Source organism: Cinclus cinclus, chromosome 3 (assembly GCF_963662255.1).
Source record: "Cinclus cinclus chromosome 3, bCinCin1.1, whole genome shotgun sequence".
NCBI lineage: Eukaryota > Metazoa > Chordata > Aves > Passeriformes > Cinclidae > Cinclus > Cinclus cinclus.
This window is the reverse complement of record NC_085048.1, coordinates 112,684,196-112,711,114: the sequence shown is the minus strand read 5'-3', so window position 1 is coordinate 112,711,114 and position 26,919 is coordinate 112,684,196. Positions and strand designations below refer to the sequence as shown.

At 41.9% G+C, this 26,919-nt stretch overlaps 2 protein-coding genes across 2 annotated transcripts; one reads left to right on the top strand and one right to left on the bottom strand.

Moving 5' to 3' along the window:
* Nucleotides 1-171: 171 nt before the first annotated feature.
* PLEK (pleckstrin) lies at nucleotides 172-14,097 on the top strand. The gene is made up of 9 exons (XM_062490634.1): nucleotides 172-318; nucleotides 871-1,026; nucleotides 5,686-5,867; nucleotides 6,900-6,991; nucleotides 7,828-8,012; nucleotides 9,256-9,360; nucleotides 11,085-11,168; nucleotides 11,825-11,894; nucleotides 12,751-14,097. The coding sequence occupies exons 1-9, from the start codon at nucleotides 271-273 to the stop codon at nucleotides 12,888-12,890; spliced, it is 1,062 nt and encodes a 353-aa protein (XP_062346618.1). The 5' UTR covers nucleotides 172-270; the 3' UTR covers nucleotides 12,891-14,097.
* Nucleotides 14,098-23,976: 9,879 nt separating this feature from the next.
* On the bottom strand, nucleotides 23,977-26,259 carry FBXO48 (F-box protein 48). Its single transcript, XM_062489457.1, has 2 exons — nucleotides 25,831-26,259; nucleotides 23,977-24,456 (listed from the first exon to the last, which is right to left on the bottom strand). The coding sequence occupies exons 1-2, from the start codon at nucleotides 26,191-26,193 to the stop codon at nucleotides 24,295-24,297; spliced, it is 525 nt and encodes a 174-aa protein (XP_062345441.1). The 5' UTR covers nucleotides 26,194-26,259; the 3' UTR covers nucleotides 23,977-24,294.
* Nucleotides 26,260-26,919: the final 660 nt, after the last annotated feature.

Below are 26,919 nucleotides of genomic sequence, written 5' to 3'. Positions count from 1 at the left end.
AGGATTCTGTCATCAAGTCTGGCTGCATTTGATACTCTGGAGTGTTTTGTCAGGCTGTTGCCTGTGCTGTCAGAGACAGGCTATAAATACACATGTGCTTCTGCATTTCCCCATCTCTGTCTTGCAAGAGGAAATGGGCTTGTGATTAGCATTCAGAGGAACTTGTGAAATGACACAGCTGTGCTGTAAAAACACCATCACCACAGCCTTTGCTGCCAGAGGAACGCAACAGCCAGCAGTGACAGACCCGAGAACAGGACTGCCCAAGCTATGGAGCGAGAGCCAATGCGCATAAGGGAGGGCTACTTGGTTAAGAAGGTAAGGGGGTAGCTTTGGACTGAGTGGAAGAGAAAAATAACTCTGAACAGGTTGGGAAGATGTAGGGAAACATATCGTGAAATCTTGGCAAAGAGGTAGCGGGAAATAACCACATCCTACTCAGTTGCACTTAATTGGGTTAAACATCAAGGAAGAATAGTGAGATTAAAGAGGTCACATCACCTTAGCCTTAAGACAGTGTGTGGGGCCATAGGCACATCCATTCTTTGGGAAGGTGGTTGCTGTGGAACAGAGTGCTGTGGACTCTGCTCTGGAGTCTTTTGTGGCAGAGCCCATAGGATAAAGCCTTTACTTTTATTTCAATCCACAGTGGCTTCCATTGGCAGAGCAATTACAAGGGGAAATAAATGGTGGTCAGAAAAATAATGTTTAACTGCATAGTAGGATGTGTGTGGTTGTGGTATGTTCCCCTTGAAACACAAACTGTAGTTATTTTAGCATCAGTCAGACATTCCATGGAAGCTCATCTCTTCCTTGGGTATCATGTGAAGAGTGATTCATTGAACAAAATACATGATTTTATTGATGCAGGGCAGCATGTTTAATACCTGGAAGCCAATGTGGGTTGTGCTCTTAGAAGATGGAATTGAATTCTACAAGCGGAAGGCTGATAACAGCCCCAAAGGGATGATCCCACTAAAGGGAAGCTCTATTCACAGCCCATGCCAAGATTTTGGCAAAAGAATGGTAAGTACTTTTTTATAAAAAGAATTGAAATTATACTTCTGGAAGCACTGAAAAGGCAAAAGGTTGATGGCTGCAAATTCCTTGCATTCATCCTAGTGGTGATTCTCACTTGCCTCAGGAGGTCACAAGCAGGCTTGGAGCTGTGTACTATTTGAATTCAGGACAATTCAAGAGGACTAATTCAGAAAGCATTTGGGGGATTGGTTAGTCGGTTTTTATTAAACTTCTGAGTCTCTCAAAGAGCAGAACTAAGTTTTATTGGTGTGAAGACATTTTGCAGCTGAATGGCAACAACTCCTGTATTAAATATAAATTTAATTGCCACAGCATAAAGCTGTGGGAAAATATTTTGTGAGCAGGAGAAGCATTTATTTATTGTCAAGGTACAACAAGGTACAACTGGCTTGCCCAGACAGGAAGGAGATAAATGTTGTGACACACATATTTTGTTGCAGTGTTCCTGAAAAATAATTGTTAAAATTGGTAAAAGTAGGATTTTTCATATGAGCAAAGAATCATATCATTCGTCATTTACTGTTTTGTCAACTCAGTTTCATCAAATAGGCATCACATCCCCAGGAATTCCTCTAAGAAAGGGGTCCCCCAGAATCTGGAATGTTATCCCACCACAGTTTAAAGAAATTTACCACAGGGATGCCTGACTAAAGATAGAAGTCTCTGTGAGAATATTAGAAAAATAGAAACTGTGAGAAACTGCTGAGACAGTGAACTTTTAAAGGGAGAGTAACTAAACCTGTCCTTGGGCTTTGTGGTAAGTGGAATCAGGACCCCTTGTTTCAGATTTGGACTTGCTGGCTTTGCTTTTTACTTCTTTTCTTTCTTTCCTTTCTTTGATTTGTTTTATTTTTTTTTTGTAGAGGGGGTGGCGAGCAAGGGGGTGGTGGTGTTGAGGAATTTTTTTTGTGGAACCCATATTTATATGAAAAAAACCCCTCCTTGATTCTTACTAAGTCTTTTTAGATTTACATCTGTCAAGAGAAAGGGCCTGTTAGCTTCCAAAGCTCTCTTTGAGAAAGTATAGAAAAAGGATGGGAGAGAGAATAAAGATTGCTGTTAATCCTGTGCTGATTATCTTATTAACAAGATTCAGCACAACACTCCTTACTCTACACATGAGGTATGAAGGGTGTTCATAGTTCACTGTGTTCAAGAGTATAACAGACCTACATTATAATGGTCAAAATTAAGTTTTTCTCACAAAGCATTCTTTTCCAAACAGATTTGTGTTGGGTTTTGTTTTTTTTCCTGTAACTCCTAGAAAGGCATTGCCATCAATATTGTTTCATAGTAGTTGCTTGATAATGTCAGTAACATATTTACAATAAAGGAAAAATAATTCACTGGCATATGTGCATTCAACAAAGTAGGCATGGAGGTCTGAAGTATCTGATGTCTGCTGAAGGCAGAGTGGGAGAGATCCTCACCTGCCCAAAGGGTTCCTTTGGGATGTACCAGTTTCCAGAAGGAGCATTGTATCTGTATGGAAAGGTGATAGTTGCTGAAGATCATTCCTTTGGCTGCATTGAGTGTTATGTTATGCTTCATTTTACATTAGGTGTTTACTTAATGAGCTTTACATTATGTTTCGTTTTAGTTCCTGGGGTCTTTTCTGAGGAATAATAAAAACGAAGAGAGACCCAGGGGTTGAGGCATCCAAAACAGCTTTTCATACATGAGATTTGCTGCAGGGTTTGCTGAAGTCAGTGGAAACAATCTAAACTACTTCAGCAGACATTGGAGCAGATCCTTCATATTGAGGGGGTGAGATTGTTCTGCAAGTCCATAAACCAGTAGCCCTGGAGATGGATTTTCACTTAAAACTTTCATTGTTCTAATAGTCAAAAATTGACCATTCATATGAACAAAACTATCATCAGGATTGTTTCTACATGTATTCCTTGAAAACATAGTGTCTTCATTTTTGCATCTTACATTTTACAGCTTTACTGTACTGCTGAATTCAATTTCTCCACATTCTGTTCTGGCTTATAACTGGTTATGTGTCAAAGCATACAGTTATACCTCTTATGGTAATTATTCTGGTTGCTAAATTAATAGGGCTAGAAATGAAAGTACATTTTTATGGCAGAAATTCTGTATGGTGAATAGTGGGATAATTCTCATTGGGTCAGTTTTAAGTATAGCTTCATTTGTCTGGGCCCAATTTGGAGCAGGGATTATTGGGCTACAAACAAAACCTCTATATTTCTCTGGTTGAATTTTTGAATCACCTTGTGCATCTGCACCAGGACTTTGTTTGAAAGCTCAGAGCATATCACCAACATGCTTTGTTTACTACATCAATTGCAAAATGCAGGTGCTGAGGGGAAAGAAGCAATCTTGGATTAGTTAAGCACAGATAAAGGCTGTTCAGAAGGGACTGCAACTGTATTTTTGAAGTTATATTTCAGAATGCATTCACCACTCTTCACTGTCCGTGCTTTGATGTTTGATCATTGTTTAATGTAACATAAATTCTGATATGCTTCAGCTTTTTCCATTTTCCCCATGGTTTTCTTGTGGATAGCATTATCATGTTTGGTTGCTCATAGTTAGATTAATCTCTCCCAGTTTAAACTATCTAAAATGTTGGTATTAATTTAATTTAATGGTCTAATTTTCTCAAAACCACAACAAGATATACATCATCAGAGGAAGGCTGGGTCACATCTAGGACTGGAGACTCAACCTCTTTACCAATTTCAGAGGAAGCCTGGAAGTCTATCTAGCTTACTGGCTAACTTTATAAATGCTAAAAAGAAAGGGCTTTGACAGTCTTCTCTGCATGCTGAAAATGAAAATTCTTCTTTAGCATTTCACTGTATGTTCCTTCTCAGCTCTTTGAGAAGGCTATTTTTTTCCTTTGGTAATAAATCTTGTCAATGCTTTGATATTTCATTCTGTCAATCTGGAGTGTTAGCTTGACTGTTGAATAACAGAAAAGGTGAGTATTGCTGGAAATATGAACAGTATCAGATAAAAAAGGTTACTTTTCTGTCTGAGATGAATTTTTGAGGGCTCATTGCTTTATAAGATTCAGATATATATTCTATGTAATTCAGTTGGACTTCTGCACAATTTCAGGGTGTCAGAATTTTTTCTCTTGACCATAGTTTGGAAAATTCCTGCGAGGGATGTTCAGAAATGTATTATTTACAAATGTGGGCTTCAGCAGACTCATTCAGTGTGTTGATTTCACTGATGTAAATTTTCTGCTCTTTGACAGTAGCCTTTGCTTTCCTTGCCCTCATCAAGTCATGCTGTTGGCTTGTGGCTTAGCTTGGCATTTTTAGACATCTGCTGAGTCAGAACCTGTGATATTTATTATAACACAACTACAGAACAAATTAGTGTCACTCATGGGGAACTGTATTTTAGAGGAAGTGGAAGCCTGAGTAATTACATCCAGATTTCCATCCAGAAGATCACTGGATGGAAATGAGTTCAAACAGTATGAACTTTGTTGGATGGTTTTGGGGGTTTGTTGCTTTGTTTTGTTTTGTATTATTTTTCCGGTTGATGTTATTTTTTCTGTTTACAACTACCTCTAGAGGATCTATTCTCATTTTTGGGAAATACAGTCTTTCCATTGTTGCTAGTGTGTTTAGATAGTTGATCCTAAGGTGTCGCCAAGGGTTGCATGTATCATCATCTCTACTAAGCCATTAAAGGTTTACTAGGCTGCAAATATACTCGGCTGCTCTCCAGTGTATGATCCTTTTTCCCCCTTGTAAGTCAGTAGCTGAAAATTATGTATTGAATATGGGCTACAAATTGAATATGATGTATTGAATGTGGGGTGTTTTTCCTCCTTCAGACTGTTCACGTGTAACTGAACATTAAAACAAATTTACATCCATTGTAAGCCTGCAGGGGCTGGATGCTTCTCATGCCTTAGGATTTTAACTCTTGTATTTTTCAAATCCTGTACTGCTTTAGTGTGTAACTCTAAAACTTCATATAGAGTGCTAGCTACTCTCTTCACATTTTGGTCAGACAAAATGATTCCTCTAGACCTGAAGCTCAAGGACACCTCACTCTCTCAGACCCTGAAAGTATAAAAAAAAAGTGATTTGGGTAGGTGAAGCACACTGGGGGTACACAACTTCATTATCTGAAGCTGTAATTGAAAGATTAACCCCTGATACGTAAATGGACCAAACTTATATCTGTCTGAAAAACTTGTGACCATTGTCCATCTTGGGTGTAGACCCTCAGAGACTTCTGACTGCCCAAGGTGTACCAAGTTAAGGCCCTAAATAAATACCCACTTTTATTCTCTTAACCTTGTCTAGCCTCTGTTCCAGGTAGCCACTCCAAGGAATGACTTCAGCCTTTCAATTGTGCTGAACTTCCCAGCAGAAGTTAGAATCAGCAGCTATATTGGGGCTACACACACTGGATGTGCTGACAATGTCAGTATCAGTCACAATGAAATAACAAAAGGATTCAGTTATGTGCAGTGCTTGTAAATTATTTTCTTCAGAGTTTCTATTATTTTACTGTGTTTCTGAGGCACTTTCCATAGTCCCTGGGCATAGGTAGGCTGTATGTTGTGGTACTAAATCAATTGAGCCCAACTGGCTATACCAAAGTAACTTAAAAAAAAAAAAACCCTCCCATAATTTATCATTCCAGTTTGTCTTCAAGCTCACTGTGGCCAAGCAGCAGGACCACTTTTTTCAAGCTGCCTACCTGGAGGAGAGAGATGCCTGGGTGAGGGATATCAAGAAAGCAATTCATCACATAGATGGAGGCCAAAGGTTTGCCAGAAAATCCACAAGAAAGTCTATCAGATTGCCTGAAACAATCAATCTGAGGTTTGTTCTCATAGCTCTGCTCCTCATTTACTTCTATCTGCAGTCACTGTAGATGTAACCTTGGTCAGGAAGAACAATGTGCCTGTCTGTCCATGGATTCTCTCACAGCCCTTTCTGAATGACTAAAAATTTCAGTTTGTACAATGTGTCAGAAATGAGCTAGCAATCAGAACTGGGAAGCTCTTTTTAAATATACTATCGTTTACCAAAACATGTTTGTTTATTTATCAAAGGGTTTTGCTGATAAAAAGATTTCTGGGCATACTTCAGTGCAAGATGATACCAAAGTGTGACTCTTCCAGGAGAAGCATTTTATACTATAAATCAGTTATTACAAAAATATTTTAGGCCTTTTGTTTGCTCCCCAAAGAAGAAATGCTGATGTTAGCCTAGTTTTTGGATGGTGAGGAGTCTGTCGTACCTGGCAAAGAACATGAAACTGTCAAAGGGAGAAGAAGAGATAAAGGGAAGCAATCTGTTAGTACTTTTAAAAAACAAGGATTACTTATTTTCTGTCTCTGAGCCGTAAATACCAAGATAAAAATGAGCCTGCAGTGTTCTTATAAGATAGTAGAATTGCACAGGACCAGGATCATCTGAGAGCATGCAGGCTTTGGGCTAGGGAAATGTTTTCTGCTCAGCCCAGGACCTTTAGGTGAATACAGAGCACAGCAGTGAACCCTCCTGCTGGGGCTGTGGGGCCCTGTGAAGGTGCCTCAGCAGTGGGTGTCCCTCTCTTCACACTATAGTCACCACAAATAGTTGCATTCACAAACCAGAGAAATGTGGTGAGCCTTTTGTGCCCTCCACCCTCTGCTCCCACAGCTGTGAGGTAATGTAGTGAGACCTCCAGGCTTTGCAACTTGAATTTTTCAGGAGATGCAGGAGATGAAACTAAGTCATGTCACAGGTCTGCAGGGAGCCATGTGCCAACAAAAGCATGAGGCTCCCATGAATGACAAAGACATTATTGTACAAACTGGCAAAACCTTTTTACTTTCTAACAGTCTCCGTGGTTCTTTTTATGCACAGTGCTTTGTACCTCTCAATGAAAGATCCTGAAAAGGGAATAAAGGAATTGAAGCTGGAAAAAGATAAGAGAGTGTTCAATCACTGCTTTACAGGTAAGGAGCTCCTGTCCCTCTATTCCATACAGTAATGGGGGCACAGAGTTATAAAACTAAAGAGATGAAACAGCTCTAAGCTCTGTAGAGCACAGAGAAGTTTGATGTTTTCTTGACTAACCCCGGAGACACTCAAAGGATGTATCTTGGAAAAGTGTTCAGTTAGGACCATGGTAGACAAAGGAGGATGGTGAAATTTTACCAGTGTCAGAAAGATTTAAGTAATCTTTTGAGTACATTGTAGTGTGAAACACTTAAGTACAAAAGAATTATTCCATTCTGAATTTTTCACCACTGAATGGTGTCCCATTGTAATTCCTGTTTCTCTCCAATTCAAATCTGTGTTCATGCTCAAAAATCACACAGATATAGCACTTTGGGACATTGTTTAGTGGTGGACATGATAAGTGTTGGGTTAATGGTTGGACTGATGACTTTGGAGGTCTTTTCCAACCTTAGTGATTCTGTGATTCTGTGAAGGTCAGGGTGTTTCTAACAGCATCATGTTAGTAGCATAGCAGCCTGGAAGGCTGCCTTTTCCAGGCTTGACTATTCTTCATACATTCCCAATCCTCTCTTGGAGGCTTCTCAGCTCAGCCCTGCATCCCCTCCCAGCTCTGTTCTCCTTCAGGAATGGTGTTTGAGAGATGTCTTGGCCCCTGCCATCAGCTAGAAAGGCTGTGCCTTACTGGATGGCCATGATTAGCTCACCATGTAGTTGCTAAGAACATTTTTCAGACTGATGAATACACGAAGTAGGATTGTTTCCTGTGTACTTCTCGGCTTCTTCATGTCTGTCCTGGTTTGTGGCTGATACTTTGTTTGTTTGCCACCAGGCACCTGTGTGATTGACTGGCTGGTGTCCAGCAGCTCCGTCCGAAATCGCAAAGAAGGTCTCCTGCTTGCCTCTTCCCTCTTGAGTGAAGGCTACCTACAGCCTGCTGGGGATACATCCAAGGCAGCTGCTGAGGGACTGTCAGACACCCCGTTCCTAGATCTCAGTGATGCCTACTATTACTTTGTAAGCATTGTATTCTTTTCTTTTTATTGTCTCGGACTTATATGTGCTCTGCTTTTCTCATGCTCCCTAAATTCTTGGGCTTCTTAAATTCTGGAGGAAAGATTGTACATAAATGGAGAAATCTATCTTAGTTGTCTTTTTCCTGTGATACTCAGAATGAGCCTGCTCACTTTAATAGTTGTAACCAGGACAGGCTTTTTTTCTGGCACCTGTCTAAGTGTGAATGGTGTGCTGAGACCAAGTTGGGTTCTTTTTAACTAAGACTTTGTCCCTGCTAATTGTACTGATGACCATCTGTTTCCCTTTTGAGTCAATGGAAGATGAGAATAATTCATTATCACAGGGCTTCACAGAGCGGCAGAAGGTACAAACCCATTTTTGTGCAGAGCCATCAGATCTGACTCAGTGTGAGTGTGTACACACACAGCTTGCCTGTGAGCAAAGAAATAAAAGTTTTTAATATCCCCCAGTAACCTGTCCTGCATGTCATACTCAGCCTTCTCCATTTATTAGTTCATATTCTGTGGACTGATTTGAAGAACTTGAAGTATCACATTTGAATACTGTTTGAAAGATATTTGGCTTATGGACGTACACTAACAAAAAAGTATGCCTTCTATGAAGTGAAACCAAGTAAATTTGTATTACAATTCTGTTTATATTTCCCACATGGAATCGCTTGGCTTTAGCAAAATGGCTTTCCCACTACTCATTTGTTTTCCTAAATGTGTTTGTGCTAGGGGGACTTCACCTGTTCAGCAGAGACACTGCTGGTAAAAGCAACCTTGTGGTCTCCTGGGATGCTTTTGTAGCAGCCCATGCGTGCCCTGCTTGTTTTCAGGTTATTTCTAGTTTGACTCAATACCAATGTGGTGTGAGGAGGCCACAGCAAGTCAATGTCTGACTTGGTATCATAGAAGTCTAGTCCCACCTCACACTGAAATGTGTCCATGGTGATTTGGAAAGGTCCTCAATTTCACTGCTTTTCAGTGAAAAAGTAAAAGAGGGAGGCTTTTCCAGTAAAAGGTTAGATTATTTAACAATAACCATAACCATAACCATAATAACAAGAACAATAACAATAACAATAACAATAACAATAACAATAACAATAACATTTCCTTTGGGGTGGTAAAAAACAGGGTGGAGGGAAGCCAAAAGAAGCCAGATTGTTACATGTTATATGTACATAAACATGCAGCAACTGTGTAACTTCTGCAACATTTCTCTTGTGGCCTTGCAGCCAGACAGTGGATTTTTCTGTGAGGGGTATTCTAGTGATGATGATGTGGTCCTAAAAGAAGAATTCAGAGGCACAATTGTCAAACAAGGATGTTTGTTGAAACAGGTCAGTATTGCCTATGTTCCATCCTGTCACTAGGCTGATGTTACGTGGGTGCAAGATTATTCTTTTACACTTAAAAACTTAAGGTAAGAGAGAAGCTACCCAATGTCATCTCCACACTTGGCAGGTTTCATCTCTGTCCCTCTTGCCTTTGCAAAAGGAGCACTTGCTCCATCATGGCAGCAGAACTCTGGACAAATACTGCAAGTTTTATTTCTTTTAGCACAAAATGGAAGAGTTGATAGCTTTAATTAGGAAAGAGTCCTAACACAGAAGATGTGACAAGTCATTGGTACAATACATAACTGAACTCATGTAAAAAAGCTTCCACTCTAGTGTCCCTCTGGATACACAACTGGATTCTGTTGCCAGTTTTCATGGACTCTTTCAACATGCTTGAGCAAAGGAGTTGTTTCGGTCACTAATGTTTGATGTGTAAGACAGAAGATAACTGGACACCCTCCTTTCCAGCAAAACTTTAGGAAATACAGTGAATGTCATATTTCCAAGGCCATTGTAAGGAGGTATTAGTGAACTGAAGACAAAATCAGGATTCTTCAATTAATAAAATGGGTCAGGTGGAAGGGACCTGCAGCAATCCTCTGGTCCAACAGCCTGACCACTTCAGGGCTGACCAAGGGTTTTGTTGTCCAAAAGCTTCTTACACATTTGCAGACATGTTGCACTGACCACCTCTCTAGGTAGCCTGTTGCAGTGTTGGACGACCCTCTCTAAAGAAATGTTTTCTAACATTGAGTCTGAACCTGCACTGTTATAATAGTCCTTGAGGGCCTAAGAACTTTTTGGAAGTGCTCGCATGTATCTCTTTTGTTTGATCAGTTTACTCAAAAGCAATGAGAGAAATTAGACCCACGCCTTGCTGCTCTTTTACTCTGTCATGTTCATATCAACCTAGGTAGTAAGAGCTTCTGTGCAAACAGCAGCTAATTGAGAAACTTTTATTTTGAAATGTCAGAGGAAGTGATTCATGAGAATCTTCCACCAGTGTTAGTCTGCACTTGGTCACCCTCAGTGAGTTGTGGGTCATTGCTTGGAAAGGTCACTGCTTTGGCTGAAAATGCTTTCAGTGTCTCTAAACCTTCCACACCCATCTTTTTCAGTTATGAAAACAGGCCACGAGGCACTTACATCCATATCTCTGCCTGAGCTTCTCAGCCATGAGCTCTCTAGGGTGTTTAAGCTAGATAAGCTTTTTTTTTCTTGTTATCTTTGCAGGGACAGAAAGACTTTCAGCTCATCCTTGCCAATAATTAAGGTGCCTTCCTACAAGGCACTTTGCAGCTATGTTTTTTAGCAAGCAGTTAAACCCAGCTCCCACAGATCTCACATGAATGTCCTAACTGCCAGACTGTGTGATATGTTTAGGGGAATCTCCCATGTTGAAGCTCCTCTGCTGAGAAGAGAAGAGAAGAGAAGAGAAGAGAAGAGAAGAGAAGAGAAGAGAAGAGAAGAGAAGAGAAGAGAAGAGAAGAGAAGAGAAGAGAAGAGAAGAGAAGAGAAGAGAAAAAGCAGTTTAGTTTGATAGTCCAGTTCTTATGCAAAAGATTGGAATATAGAGAAGGCAGATTCAAGTCCTACTCAAGAACTTCCTGTTCAGCATATTCAGACTTTTTTCCCTTTTGTATTTGCCTGTCCTCTCATGTGTGGGTAAGATTTGCAGGCAGGCAAAGCAGCTCTGTGACATTCCTGGTTTTGAATTTTCCTAGGGACATCGGAGGAAGAACTGGAAAGTGAGAAAGTTCGTTTTAAGAGATGATCCTGCATATCTTCACTATTATGATCCTGCTGGAGTAAGAGAGATTTGGTTTATTTCCCTGTTTGTTTTCAATCCAATGCCTTATAGAAGTACCTGAATGGAGTATTTGCATGAAAATGTGACAGAGAAGATCAGGCAGGACAGTGGGACTGTTTGTTCTTACTTGGCCCAGCCATCCTCTGGAAAAACAGAGTAAAGGATAGTTTCTGGGGCTGTCAAGTCAGGGTGGCAAGTGCCACCCAGACCTGGAAACAAGTAACAGTGAACTGTATTTTCACCTCTTACCTGTGATTAATTAGAATTAATATGTACTCTGACTTGATCAAAACAAATTAGTGCAAATGAACACAATACAGTATTTTTGCAGTTCATATTTGAGGCATTTGACGTGCCAGGCTGAGACATGGCATCCTACTTCTTGTGTATTTCTAATGGGCCCATTCCCATTCTAAATACTCTGCAGATCCTGCATGCTAAATCACAAGAGATTCCCTATTTATTTACAAGCCTTTCTCTTACCACACCCCCAACCCTCCCTATCACACACAGACTGAGAATCCCCTGTTCTCTCAGGTGAGACATACTAAGTAATCAAATTGTTTTGTCTCCATTCTGGAAATGTAGCCATACATTAACATGCTACTGGTTTCAGAAGTGTTGCATTTCATTTTGATTTCATGTCCTCCCCAGGGAGAAGAACCACTGGGAGCAATTCACTTGAGAGGCTGTGTGGTGACAGCAGTGGAAGATATGCCAGACAGTAAGTAACATATTGAATGAGCTCTCTAGTAAGTTTTTGGTACAACCCCCCCTTTCAATCTGCCTAAAATCACAAGGGTTTTTTATTCCAAAGAATCTGTGTACAATGATCCAGTAATTCTAGTTACTGGTCTCTTTCTTGTTGTCTGAATTACTGGGGAAGGGTACTGTGGTAAGTGTATTCTTTATTGTGTAGCAATAAGGAATCTTGTGTATTGTCAGTACTTCAGGGAAGGCTGGTCAAAAGGATGACACAAACCCTGTATTAGGATAATTGGCCTTTAGGCAAAGTAAGCTGAGTTTGATCTCTTTAGTTAATGAATTTGTGAGGGAAGCTTCATGTTAGAAATGGTTATACTGACAAATTGTTACTGTCCACCTTCTCTTCCCTCCCAAAGCTAAAAGTGATGGGAACAGAAATGGTGTTGCTGCAAGGACTACGAAACATTAATTTCATGCATTCTCCTCTCCACAGGAGAGGTGGCTATCATATCCAGCAAGAAAGTTTTTTGGCATCTCAGAAAAGAAACGGATGTGTCATAAACTCAAACATCTTATTTTCATAGCTGGCAAGGCATGGGAGGGTTTGGGGAATATGATCTGTTTGAAGGATTGCAGATCCTTCCATGATTTGAGACCAGAAGACCAGAGACTCCTGAAGGTGAAACTTGCAGAATTAATGAGTGGTTCCTCTGAGAGAGAGAGAGACTCATCTCTTGGACCCAGTCTTGGTGAAGGCCTGGTCAGGCTCAGCTGCAGAAAGAAAGGAGATCCTCTTAGAGTGTGTAAAGGAGGAAATATTGAAAGTACAAGACTTTTTTTGTCTCATAGCTGACTTTCTTATTTTTTCTCTGTAGCCAAGAAGTATGATGTTGACAACATCCTCTTCGAAATCATCACAGCAAATGAAATCCACTATTACTTGCAAGCAGCCTCATCCACAGAGCGTACAGAGTGGATCAAAGCAATCCAGTCAGTTGCTAGGACTGGTAAATGAAGACGATCTGCCAACAAGAAGACAGATTTAAATTAAATTAGTTACTCAAAACAGAATTTAGCATTTCACCAAGATAAAGCAGTATCATCCCAAAGGGCTTGTGGGTTGGGGTTCAGGACCAAGTGGAAGTTTAAATTCTATAGTGGGCACTAACAAACTAACATTTTTCCACTTGTATTATGATAATTTTTTACTAAATTATAACATAGAACATGCCATATTAGTGTGTGTTGCTTAATCAGTCTACCTTGAGAAGGTTGTACCTGTTGTCACAGCTGATAGTGGGGATCTCACCATTAACAGGGGACAGAGTCATGTCACTGACAGAGAGGACCTTAATTAATCACCCTTTTCAGCCTGTGATGTGTTTCAGGATTTCAATGCATTTTTGTCTTCTCTAGACATTTTTTACACTTTCTTCTTTACTTGATCTTGTTGCTGCTTGTTCACGTATACAAATAATGCCATAGATATAAGGAAAAGAAGTCAGCTCATTTGGAAATCTGATCCACTCCTTTATAATCTGCCAGCATTAAAGGAGGGGAAGAATGCAGACAACTATGGAAACACCATGTGGAACCAAGTATAACTCCATGACAGCAGTATGAGGAAAAGTCTTCCCACAGTATTTCAAACACAAAGCAATCTCACTTCAAACTCCATATCACCCAATTTTAAAACTTGCCAAATTTCTCCACAAGAATCTGCTCTGGGACCATTGTTTCCCTTTATTTAGGTCTACAAAGCAGATGCTGGGTTGTCAGATACTGTATTCTATTTGAATTAAGAATCTTGCAGGAGAAGGGAAAGGATGCATGGGTTGATTACTTGAACTATTGATTGAAGTGGTTTCAATTAGGTTCTCTTTTTTAACCTCCAGCAACATCCTCAATCCTAGATTCTGTGCCTTGTACTGGTAACCGAAATAAATGTTTTTATTTGATAGGGTCAGTTCACTGATTAATTCTTGTATTTTTGTCTGAGTGTATATCAAACAAACTTCTAAGTCTTAAAATCTCAGGAGGAGTTGAAAACCAAGGTAATGTCAGATTGTGCATGTAGGCTATTCCTGGTACAGACTGATGTTTTAGTCAAGGAAACTTGAAAACCTTTAAAACTCTGTTCATAGATCTAATAAGGTACCTTATCCTTAAGAATTTTTACTGGGATCTGTTCCATCTAAAAATAAATGCAGAGCTAAAGCTTCTCTTCAGTTGTACTTAATTATACCTGTAGCTGAGCTAATGAGCCTGAATCCCTGTTGACTTGCATTACTTATCCCAAAGGAAACAGCCTTGAAGGAGCAGCAGGCTGAGACACTGCATCATCATGTCCACTTAAGCCGGCCAGCAGAAATCAGCTCGTGGCAGGCATTTCCTTCTCTCATGCAAGCTAACTGGATTGTTGAAGTCTGATGTGTCATTCTAAGGAAGGAAGACTCATGGTAGAAAGACCCACTGTTTGTCCAGCCTGCTTTCTTGATAATTGCTGCTTGTTGCTTCTTATTTTTGCTTTCAGAACTCACTAACCCCAAAATACCCAATGGTACAAGAAAAGAGAAAAAAACCACCGCACACAACCAAACAACAGAAACTTACCAGCTTACCAAAGGAGGGACGTGACTGCCACAATTTAATAAAACTAAAACGTTTTACCAGTCTATGACCTTATAATTTTAACTTGTGCCCAGTCCAAGGTATGGCTGTCCACCTATAAATGGTGTTTTCTCAGGCAGAGGATGATAGTAAGTGTATTTATGGAAGAGCTCTTATGTTTGTACCATCCTCTATTGACAGGGTCTGTAATCTCAAAGGTAGTGTTACAGAACACACATTTCAAGGGTTTGTAGGTGCCTTTGCTTCTTGGCAGCAACGAGAAGATCTTGTCCGAGGGAATTTATTAAAAAGCAACTGCATGTCTATCAGAGATGATGAGGCCAGCCCAGTAACTCAGAAGGCATGCAAGAGGCACAGATCCTGAATACTGGCACAAAGAAGAGAGCTTTATGCAAGGAACTACTAAACAAAAGGGAGAAAACAGAAGAGCAGACCTACATGTGTCATGCTTCCTCTAACTTTCACCCTCTATTTAAATCCCACTTGTAGTACAATTTCAGCAATTACTACATTAACATCAGTTCTTTTTTGCTTCTAAAAAACAACTGGTCCAAAGGACAGCAAAATAAACCATTGTTGATAAGGATTGTATTTATAATCCTCAGTTATTGAAAGACTTGTATAATATAATCTCATTTAAACATCTTCCTAAATTCATGTTCATCTTGCCACAGCTTGCACTGAGCAATTTTTCCTCCCCTGGAACACTACCTACGTGCTTACTAGAGTCAGGGTCAGATTTTTGGGAATGTTGACTAGCCATGCACCCATAAAAACACCCACATAGACACAGCACTCCTACTTCCAATTTAAAATGAAGTTTAAAAGAAAACAGTATGAAGCAAACCACAAACACAGATGCTGAAAACATAATAACCCCAGCCCAACAAGCCTTTGGCTACAGGTGTTACTATTTCTGATAATCCAACAGACAACACATAAGGAGATAGTTTGGACTCAAAATGTCTCTAGCATTTTTTTCAAAGAGCTGTTTGCTTTCCCTGCCCAACAACTTTCTTCTGAAGGGTAAGGTGATATAACTGTTGCTAAGTGTAGTTATTGTGGTGCTTTTCCTTGCAGTGTACTGTCTTTGCTTTTTATTTGAAAGAGTGGTTAACAGAATGTGTGAAAGGTCTACTGAAAATGTGTTTTACTAATAGAATAATTTACTTAGTAATATTTAATCAAAGCTTGTTCATAAAGATGAAAAAGCTCATTAAAACCTATGAGGTATCAAAAATTTACTGTCAAACCTCTGTTTTAGTGAAGTTTTTATTTTCATTTCTTTTCACAATATTGCATATAATTCTTCAATGCAGTAGTACCTCTTCTGTCTTTGTCTTAGAATTCACTTTACTACAAATGTTAAACACCTATTTTTACCCCCTAATTTGTTCTCAAATATTTGAGAAGTTATTTTAAGTTTAAACTACTTGCTCCGCAGGGCTTTTGATTAGTGCTTTTCGCTGTTTGAAGTGTTCCTCCATTTGTTTTGAGTTCATGCTTGGGCAACAGTGAAATCCAGAAAAAAATTTATTCAAATAATCTTTTTGGTAGGGGCCAGAAACATTTAAGTAGGGTGAGAGTTTTTGGGGGAGGGCAGCGGAGAGGGAATGGGTTGGGGTTTTTGGTTGGTTTTTTTCAGTTTGTGCCTTTTAAAACTGTAGGAAACTATAGGAGGAGCTTGAAAATGCACAATGAGTAGGTAAGAGTCCTCTGCAGGTTGTTGGTATTTCTGTGGGTGCCTTCAGTTTGTGTTCTGAAAAGTGCACATATTTTTTTGTTTGTGAATTGTGATCTTCTCATTGTTGTATAGAGATTTTTCTGTGCTGAAGGTGAACTCTCACTGAAAGCAGAATTCTTGTTTTGTTGTTACTCATCAGACTTCTTGAAATAGAACTTCTCATTTGGCTTAAAAATAAGGTTGGGAGGGGGGTTTTGATTAGAACATAGCACTTCCTGCTTTGCATTTAGAACCAAAACTGTGGCTTTCCATACTTTGCTTCTCGTTCTAGTAGACTGCTTAATTTTATTTTTTTTTCCTTCCGTGTGGTGAAATGGAGACTAGAGACTGTATGAAAAGTGGGCAAAATGTTGCTTTTCATGCTTCATTTGCCTTTCATGTTAAATATAATGGACTACACTAAAACTTTTCACTTTCCTGCATGGACTCTGCCTTTCTTTTAAGATGGCAATGTGTTTTCCTCCTTTTCTTCAACTCATTAAAAGATGACTGAGCAGGAGGGAGGAAAATAATCAAAAGGAAATGCTGAAAAAACTAATGGAATTTTGCTTCCAGCACTTGAAAAGGAGAAAGATGATGTTAGTATTTTTAAAAATTTGACTTCAGTATGTCTTTCACCAAAATTTTGAATATTAATAAAATGGAGTGATCAAGGGAGAGGAAACAGACCTGACTAGTTTAATTAAAAAGTCCCAAACAACTAGACACCATAATCTTCCTACACCCTCAAACTAATAAAAAAGGACATTGAGAACTCTGAGTATTCCCATTAGCCACTCTCTCTTTATAAATTATACTAGAACAGCCTGTTGCAGACTAATAGAGTATCAATTATGTAAATCAGTGTATGATGAGTATTTTCATGTGCCTGCTTCCATATCATAAGGAAAAGTCTGAAAATAATTTCTTAATCACCAAAGTATATCAAAAGAAAATCAAGAAACCATCTCTTGTGTCCTCCATTGCTTCTCCTATATCTGTATGTAGGTATCCTGCTTTTGAAAACTTAAGTTGCTGCATTTCCCAAGTACATGATGGTTAAAGTACAATAATAAAATCAATGCACATTTGAGATATTTTTGAATATTAGGAGAGTTCTTTAGAACAGGCTTTTAACACTCTTATGTAGGTTTTTTTTTTTTCCTAAAAGGAAGTATTTCATGATTCTGGTATACAGCTGGTAAAATAAGGTCAGTTTGGGTTTCTCTTAATTTTTTTCTTAAAGGAACAGTTTCTTTCCCAAGTTATATCTTCAATTTTCCCTTTTTTCTCTTCTGCCCTCCCCCACATCCTTCTTCTTATAACTATTTTGACCTAAGCATCCTAAAAGACAGCTTGTGTTTCTGCTTTTAGACATCATAGAGTGGATCTTAGATGAAAAAACATAAATGCCTGGTGTCATTTTAGAATTGTTACAACATAGCATGTGTTCTTTAGTCACCCCCTTAAAACAGTAAAAACTTCCTCTCATCTCCTCATGCTTGTGAGCTGTACATATGTATGCAATTGCTCTATGGGTATTGGGTCCCTGTTTGAGCAGGTCCCTAGTGTTGCTATCTCTAAGTACACATGTTGATGAGCTGTGTGTTAAAGTTACTTTAAAGAGCAGTATAACTCAGTGAAACAAATTGTCTACAGACTGGTGATGATCAAAAATAAAGGTGCATTAGAAAAGCCAATTTAATTTGGTTAGCCACGCTAGGTGACTTTAGGCACGTTTTTCTCATTGGCTCTGCTGTTAAACAGCTACCTGGAGAAGCCTAGGTGTTAGGATATCCCAGGTATATTTGTTCAGTGCTCTTGTTCTTTAGCAATGTGTTGGAAAAGTAGTGGAAACTATTAAAAATATTCCTTCAATGGAACAGACAAGTAAAGCTCTTATGGGGTACTGTAATATTTCATTTATTAGTTGCTATACTGCTGCAAAAAAACCCCAAAGAAAACAAACTTTGTCTTTCTCAACTTTCCTTTTTCCCAGATAAGGATTAAAGGCTTAAGGTGGCTGGTTTGTTTGATTGAAGTTTTCTCTCTGTATTCCCAGCTTGCTCAACCTATACCTTCAGTTCAAGTCTTCAAGCTGAATCTTCCACTAGAGAGCTGGCAGCATATTTTAGTTTTGGCATTCTGAGACAACGGAAATGTTTAAAAGCAGTAGTTGGTGCTAGGGCTGATACATTATCTCATGGCCACTGGTGTCCTGTGGCGTCTGGAGAAACTTTTGTGTATCGCTGCAAGTGTCTGGTATCTCAGCAACAAAACAGCCCGTGCAGTCAGCACCCCTGGAGTGGTAAACAGCAGCTCCTTTCCTTCTTAAGGTTTTTAAGGATTGTGCATTAAAGCAAACACATGCAATTTTAACATTTTTAAATGGGAGACAAAACCAGCTAATGTTTACCTAATTTTCATGCTCTAGCAGGGTGGGTTTTATTCCCCTCTGGCTTTGTAAATCCATAGTTGCTGGGCATGGACTAGCAGTGCTGGTGATTCTGAGGAGTTGGGGGAGACTGCAGCAAACTGTGCCAGTATACAGAATTATCCTCTTGGATTTCATCTTGGTAGGTCCTCAAGGATCTCCGAGTTTGCAGTCCATCACCTCCCTCCTTCATGACTTTCAACCCACAGTCATATCTTCAAGGTTTTTTTTGTTTTACCAGAATAGCAGAAGTGGGTCTGGCACTTAAAACTGAAGCCTGAACCCCTCCTGGCCCCCAAGACACAATTATTAGGATTGTGCTGATGAGAAGCTGCTGCTGACTTAAGGTGTTAAATGCAGCAGGTGATTTCTTCAATGGTTTTGGAGATGGACTTTTCTGAACAAGGAATATGGTGAGAAGCAACTGCCAAGTGTACACATGCTCTTGGGAACCCAATATACGTCATCCCAGGTTCATCTGGAGGGACAGTAAAAAAAAAACAACAACACCTCTACCTAAGTCCTCACAGCTGTATGCTTTTGTTGTCTTCCTGTCAGCTCTGGTGGGCAGAAAAAACAGATCCCAGTCCTGAGCTCAACTGTTCTGTCTTCAGTTGGGATAACTTTGTCACTTGATACCTTCCAAAGATGGACAGGATAAAGACATGACTATCTGCATGTTTCTGCCTATTGGCAGAAACACTTGACAAAATTATCCTTGAAATTTGAGTGGTCTGATTAAAAGTCTGTGGTGATTAAATATCTCATGCATGCTTTTTCGTTTAGTCTATTAATGGCAATGGCCCAAAGCCACATCCTGCACTGTGATGAAATAAAGCCACACTGGTAGCTAGTCACTTCAAAAATGGAGCACGACAACATTGAATAGCTGCAAGGAGGGTTCTAACACCAATAGGTGTTATTAAAAACACCACAGGTGGTTTAGGAGATGCAGAAATAAAATGCTGGCCTGGGGGGCCCTCCAGCTGAGCTTTAGTGCTGGTCTTTTTGATATCCAGCTGTGCAGCAGCTCACAGGGTTTTGTGCAGGAGGGAAGCCTTTTTTCCTCACAGAAGCCTGGCTGTTTTAAGGCCTTGTTGCATAGTGGAGTTGTGTGGGCAGAAAACATTTGCAAACAGCTCTGCAAAAACTTCACGTGCTTTCTCCAAAGGGCTCTGTATCCTAGCAAAGCCAGGTGGGTAGGAATGTGAACGGCAAGAAGGCCAGGTGGCTAATGGGAAGCCTGGGTGAGGGACACCTCCAGCAAGTTTCTGCAGCTGACGCATTCCAATTGTCAGGGGCATAAAAACGGCATGGGAATGTAGTGGGAAGGTCAGTGGGGCTTGCAAAAGTAGAACTTTGCACTTCAGCAAAAACGTGTTAGGAGGTAAGCACTGGAGTGGAAAAAGGGTTTCATCAGTCACCAAGGTGTGAGGATAGCTAATGTGCCCCAGGTGGTGTGGGCTTTACATGTGTGGTCTTAGCTGCTGAGGATACGCTCTGGGGAAGGATACCCGCATATGAGTGCTAATTTAGGCATTAGTACAATCCCTCTGTTTCTGGCATTTCAGTGTCTTTTGTTAGCAGGTAGAAGGGGCAAGAGATGTGTCCCCACCAGGTGGAGTGCACCACTGGATGCTGCTGGGGTCTCTTTAGAGGGAAGAGAACATACCCATCCTGCAGCAGAGATGGGAGGCTGAGTAGGTGGTGCAGGGGCAGAGAGGAGTAGAATAGATTACCAGAATTGACATAATGAAATCTCCAGAGGGAATTAAAACCCTTAAAGGAAGAACTCAGAGTAGGGGGAGGAATAAAACATTGTTTTTATGAGAATTTGTAAATACTTTTTTTTTCTTAGTAATAGATTTTTCACAGGAAATTTACACCACTGTTACTTCAGCTTTAAAGATCCAAGCCTTGTGTAATTGCATAACTGCATGTTTAATTCCTTTTGTTTATAGAGGCACAGCCACCTGATCTGAACAGAGCAGAGACACAGCAGATACTGGGGATTCTTAGTGCTCATTCAATAATAGGGAAAAGCTACACCTAAGTGCACAGTGAAGTAACTGTTTTAGGATTCATACCTGAATATTATTCTGTTTACAAACTCTATCCTGGGACAAATACATGAGAACTTACAGCATAGGGGCATGAAAGGAGCAGGAATAGGGGATAAATGCCAGGGAGTTACAGACTGGAGGTAACAGAGGAGGCTGGATGAGAAAGGTGAGGGACTAGATCCATTATTGTACAGTTTCTCTGTTATGATTTTAAAAATTGGGCAGTTTTGAGGTGATGGGAATGTACTGCTAGTATTGTTTTCTTCTTGATAAATTTAGATGCACTTTTTGCACTTCTAGCTCTCTTAAGTCAGGGTAACACATGTTGTGAGCAGGGAGTGAAGCACTACCTTCAATGTACTTGGGTGTGGCTTTTGGCTTTTTTTTTTTGGTAATTTGAGCTAACTAGATATAATCTTGGAGTACAATAGCTAACAACAGGGGAAGCAGTGTTTGCAGTTCATTGATCTTTATGCAACATCCTCTATATTTAGGAATGCTCTTTACTCTGAGCTGCACTTGTTGGAGGTTAGAATTTTTCTTTTTTTTTTTTTCCTTTTTTTTTTTTTTTTTTTAACCGGGGAGTTTTCTCCCATCTGTTGCCTAAGAGATGACAACAAGGGCACTTAAGAGAGACAAAATACTTAGCCAAGGGAGAGCGGGTGCAGCTGGCTGTGCTCTCATAGGAGAGGGATTTTTTTTCCCTTGGGAAAGGGAAGAGATACCATGAGATTTTGGCAGGGCGGTGAGGGGCTGGGCTCAGCTCCTTGCTCTCGGCTCAGAGGGGAATGGACCAGAGGTTGCTGCCCGGAGGACTCACTGCCCCTGCTGAGCTTCTGTCCTCTCACTGCTTCTCCCACCATGTGCGAAGCTCTGCTTTTAAGAGCAGCTGTTAAACTGCAACCTCATTAACTAACGCTTGACCTCACTGGAAAGGGCCCTCACCATCCACTCGGGTGTCCCTCAGGTGGAAACCCAGGAGCCTGAGCCCCTCAAGGGAGCCTCTCCCGGCTTGCTTGCAGAAACGGCTGCCTCTGCCGGGCTTTGCTGTTTTCTGCAGCTGCCTCAGCCTTTTTTACTACACGTTAACCCATCGCCCCACGTCCGCCCAACCCCTCACAGCTCCTGCTTGCAGAGGAATCACCCTTTCCATCTCTTTGGCCATTCGGCCCCGGCCGCCATCACCGCGTGAGGGGGACGCAGCCGGGCCCGCGCCACAGCGCCCCCTGCAGGCGCGGGGGAATCACCGCTGCGCCCTGCCCGGCCGGGAGCCGGCAGCGCCCCCGCTGGCTGCGGTGGGAACTGCACCCAAGGGGGAGAGCCTGGGACTGGGTTTGTGCTTCTCTTTGCTGACACCGCCGGTGTCGTTGCTCGTGTGCCTTGTTATAGATATTCTAGTAAAGGACTGTATCTTTGCCTTAAAGCCCCTTAATTTCAAAGTTATAATAATTTGGAGGGAGGGGAATCATATTTTCCATTCCAAGGGAGGTTGCTGCCTTCCTTGGCAGATATATGTCCTTAAAGCCAGGCCATACTTCAGTCATGTTTGGCAGCAGGTTGACAGCAGAAGCTTCAGTGAATGTTGGGTACTACATATGTTTTTGATAATATAGTAGTTGGCCCACAAGAACAGCGGGCAAAGGGAGATTTTTAAAACCTAGTGCAATGGGGCCTAGATCCTGTAACTAAGACTTACCTACAAGGAATAAATTACAAAAGATGTGTGATAAAGATAATCCAGTCATTGCATCATGATGATGAGAAAGGTGTCTAAATTAGATATGCTACTCATGATTCAGACAAGGTACCAGTGGTTATTGCATGAAAACCTGTTCAAATGGAAGGCATGGTATGAGGAAAGTGGACTAGTTTTGAGGGAGTCTGTTGAATACTCTAAACCAGAAAAAGGGTCAGGTAGCATTCGTAACATTCTGTTCTTGAAAGCACTTTAGAGTTGCCCATTTCACCTGGCTGATCTGTTTCTTCCTTCACTTGTAGATGTGGGCACCTACAAGATAAAGCCTGTGAGCCTAGACACCTGCAATAAAGGGGAGTAAGAAATACTAGATATTTTCACCAGATATTCTTCAATGGTTAAGTAAGTGTAAGAAAATAAAGTGTAAATGGAAAGCAAGTTTAAACTAATGGTTTGCTTAAACATCAGCATCACTGGAAAAAAAAAAAAAGTAAAGTTACTGGATCTTAGCCCAGACGACCACAGTCTGTATTTTCAGAGCAAAACTGCTCTGCTTAATCTACTGTTACTGGGTCCTAATAAAGGTAAGGGCTGGACCCATTTTGGGTAAACTTGGCATCTAATAGGAGTCTGACCTAGTGCCATTGAACCTCATGCTCATGACAGGACACTTCTACCCTTACACTGTCAGAAGGTATTCAGAATGTATTCTGCCAATGTTTGCAGTACTTGAGTAAAGGGATTTAAAATCTAACCAAGTTTTCATAAGCATGGTAGTAGTCTTTCCATAGAAAATTGGTGCCAGATTGCTGACTGAATTTTGCAGGAATGCCTCAAGCAACCGGGATCTTCCCAGCATTTTCTCACTGATTTTATTCTTTAGTGTAAAGGAGGTATGGAAATGTGATATTCGTAACAGTAGTAAACTGATTTTATAATCACTTTGATATTGAGTAATATGACAGGCAGCTCCTGTTTTACCAGCATCAGTTTTTAAAGTTGGTGCCAAAAATCAGTGCTAGTAAAGCAAGGCCCATGTGATGGAAGGTCAGCAGATAGGAAAAAACTAAGTTTCTCAATGTGTTTTAACGTGACTATGAAAATATATCAAGTTGTGTTACGTCATAGGGCTGACTTACTTTGTTTAAAATAGTTAAATTTTGCTCTACTCCTTATCACACAAACTACTAATGTGCACGGCTAATGGTTGAAACTGTCAGTTACCCATCTGCTTCCACCCTGTCCTGGATCTGAGAGTCCTAATCCAAAAATTTCACAGCTAGGTAGCAGCAATTCAGAACTGCCAAGCACCAACACTTCTGTGAGTACAAGTTCAGATCCTTGTGCAAGTGTGAGGTCCTTGTGAGGACTCTGTCCCTTGAAATGGGTACTGGGAATGTTCAGCTGATTCTGGGGTGGCCACCTTGTCCTCTTCTTTCTGGTGTCTGGATTTGTCCCTTCCCCAGCCTTCCTTTATGGGCTCTCCTGTGCTGCTGATAAAATAAACTTCATGTCAAGAAGTCAAACGCACCTTGGGGGTTTTTGGGGGGGGTTGCTTTTTTTTTTTAATATAAAAATCATCTCTTCCAAAACAAAAAGTGCAAACTGAAATTATAATCAGCATATTTTTGACAGTGCAATTAGATTTATAAATATAAAACACAACTGGAGAGTTAGTTGTCTTTAGAATTTTACATAAAATTAATACAGTAAACTGCAAAATAAAAAAGACACACATTAACTTCTTTTTTTGAGCTTTCATCATAAATTTATAATCAGTCCAAAATAATTCAGTCATTTTCACAACTGCCAAACAGTGTGTGTGCTATTGGCAAAAGTTGTTTGAGTTGCAAGAAATCAGCACTTCTTTTCTCATCTCTCAAGTTCTGCTTCCAAGATTTCTCCCCACGTGTCAACGTCCATTGGATACATGCTTTTCTCTGGCAAGCTGAATTGTGAAGGAATGTTGCTGTATTTCCCACTAAGCCATTCTTGCTTCACTTTGCTTTTCCAGTAGTTTCTCAACAATGTAATCTGGTGGAAAAAACATACAGTCAGATCTTGGAAAGGAACCAATTTAAACTGCATTCAATTGAACTAAGTTTAGCACTAGAAGAGTAGTGCTAGAAAAAGGATTTGGAATGTGCCTTTGGATATCTAGACATCAAGCCTAGTAATTTGCAATGCTGCTGAGAAGCAGAACGTGCTTCACTTCTTCTGTTTCTTCAGAAACAGAATTTTCTGTTTCTGCCTTAATTTTTTTAGTGGTTGAGATGAAAACCCCAAACCAGGAATTCATCTTACTCCTTAAAAAAGGCACCTTTCACTTTCTGTTTAACTTGGGACCTTTATCTTTTGTTTGGAGGCTGGCTGGATTCTTCTCTTCTGCCAGTCTTTTAGGGCAAGAAAACGTAGACTCGTTGTGTTTGTTGCTTCTATTTCAAGTGCCCTCCAGAGAAAACAGAGAGTGCAGGGAGTTCTGGAAACTGCTGTGCAAGGGTAGCAAGATGTCTACACTGGAAGGGTAACCACTATCTGCTCATGGCTGTGCCTCACACTGCAGTAACTTTACTGAAACGTCAGAGTCCTGAGGCTGCTTTTGTTTCTTTTGCTGCTGCTTCTCTCTTTTCACCCCTCCAGTGTCCCCTGCTCTTAAACACACCAGCTGAAGTAAAGTTGGAGATTACCCTCTGGCTGGCCCAGAGTAATCCGTGGAACCAGCTATCTGGTCTACCTGATCTACCTCAGCTTCCAGGCTGGATTCAACAGTGACAAATCATTCAGCATGTTCTGGAACTGAACCTGCTGCAAACTCCTCAGAGCAGTCCGTGTGTGGGGAGATTTTCTAAACAGTTTACACAAGCTCCTGCTCATTTCCTTTTCTAGTCCCTTTTTTTTTCCCCTCCCAAATGTGTCACCTGAGGTATACTGAGACAGCACTACCCTGATGACTTTTCATCAAAGGATGACTTTTCAGGAAGCGATTCCTGACCAGCAGCTCTATTTCCACAAAACACAAGCAGAGAGCACCCGCTGCCTATCGGGGCTCTGTCATCTCCTCCCTGCCAGCTCTATCTGCGGGAACGTGGGCCTCGTACCATGTTAGAGCTTGTGCAGGATGACGGTCAGCGCTGAGGCTGTGCGGGGCAGCAGGAGGACTAATGCCGAGCCGGACAGGCTGCGTCCTGGGTAGGAAAGGAGACAGCCTTGCTTTACCTCTCAGGGTATTTCACCAGATGTCCGTCTGCCGGGATGCGCTACCGAAACACGCTGTCACCGCAGCTGGTCCCCCCACAGCCCTAGGACGGCTGCGACGCGCTGATGTCGCTTCCTTACACATTTCTATCGGCCCTCCTAGCAGCCTCGTTAATGTCATTACCGGTGTTCCGCCGCTGGAGGTGGATTTACCTTCCAGGAATACCCGTTCCCTCGGTCGCAGTCGATCTCCCGCTGGCAGACGGCGCGCACGGCCAGGCAGTGGTGCCGCCACAGCCGCTCGTTGCTCTCGATGACGCGGTGCCAGCCCTTGCACGTCACGGACGCGTGACACAAGCTATCCACATCCAGCCCGCTGAAAATCCGGGAGCTGATCTCGGGAGGAAGCGCAGACACGAAGTCACCCAGTCCTCTTCTTCCTTCGGCGCTGTCCCGGCCGGCAGCGCGCTCCGCGTCCCCCGCCGCGGCCTCGGGGTGGGGAGGCGTCACCGCGGCCTCCGTGTGCGGGCAGGGGCCGCCGGCAGCGCTCCGGGCCGGCTGCCCGCCTGCCGCCATGGCGCCGGCGCCCGCCCGCTGCGGGCGCGCACCTGGGGCGCTGCTTTCGGGGCGAATCTCCGCAGTTTCGGGAGCACGGAGGCGCTGCCGCGTCACGGGGCGGCCGCGCGTCATCAGGCGGCGGCGGCGGCTCCTCCCGCCGGGCTCGGCACCACCTCCGTTCCCGTCCCGCCGGCTCCGGCACCCCCGAACTGAGGCCGGCCCGGCCCGGCCCCGCAGAGCCGCGGGCCCGAGGTAGAGACGCCCGCTCCCGGGGCCGGAGTGGTTCGTGTCCGCAGCCGCGGGGTTTGAAGGGCAGCGCTGCAGCCCCGAGCCGGCTCTGCCGCGGGGGAAGGGGCGGGGAAAGCTCGGCTCCAGCGGAGGGCAGCGAGGGTGATTATGGAGAGTGGAGCATCTCCCGTAGGAGGAAAGGCTGGGGGAACAGGGCCTCTTCAGCTTCGAGAAGAGGCGGCTGAGAGGGGACCTCATTCGTCAGTGTAAAGATCCAAGAGTGCCAAGAGCATGGAGTAGGACGAGAGGCAATGGGCAGAAACTGATGCACAGACGTTCGACCTGAATATAAGGAAGAACTTCTCTGCTGTGCACAGTGGCTGCACGTGGAACAGATTGCCCAGGGAGGTTGTGGAGTGTCCCTCAGTGGAGGCATTCCAGAACCATCTGGATGCAATCCCGTGCCATGTGTTCTGGGATGACCCTTCTTGAGCAGGGGAGTGGGGCCAGGTGACT

What these genes read in the sequence shown, in the direction of transcription:
- PLEK (XM_062490634.1), top strand. Translation starts at nt 271, where the DNA reads ATGGAGCGAGAGCCAATGCGCATAAGGGAGGGCTACTTGGTTAAGAAG. An exon ending in GTTCAATCACTGCTTTACAG is followed by an intron (nt 6,992 to 7,827) that starts GTAAGGAGCTCC and finishes GTTTGCCACCAG; the next exon opens with GCACCTGTGTGATTGACTGG. An exon ending in AGTGGAAGATATGCCAGACA is followed by an intron (nt 11,895 to 12,750) that starts GTAAGTAACATA and finishes TTTTCTCTGTAG; the next exon opens with CCAAGAAGTATGATGTTGAC.
- FBXO48 (XM_062489457.1), bottom strand. Translation starts at nt 26,193, where the DNA reads ATGGCGGCAGGCGGGCAGCCGGCCCGGAGCGCTGCCGGCGGCCCCTGC. An exon ending in GGAACGGGTATTCCTGGAAG is followed by an intron (nt 24,457 to 25,830) that starts GTAAATCCACCT and finishes TTTTTCCACCAG; the next exon opens with ATTACATTGTTGAGAAACTA.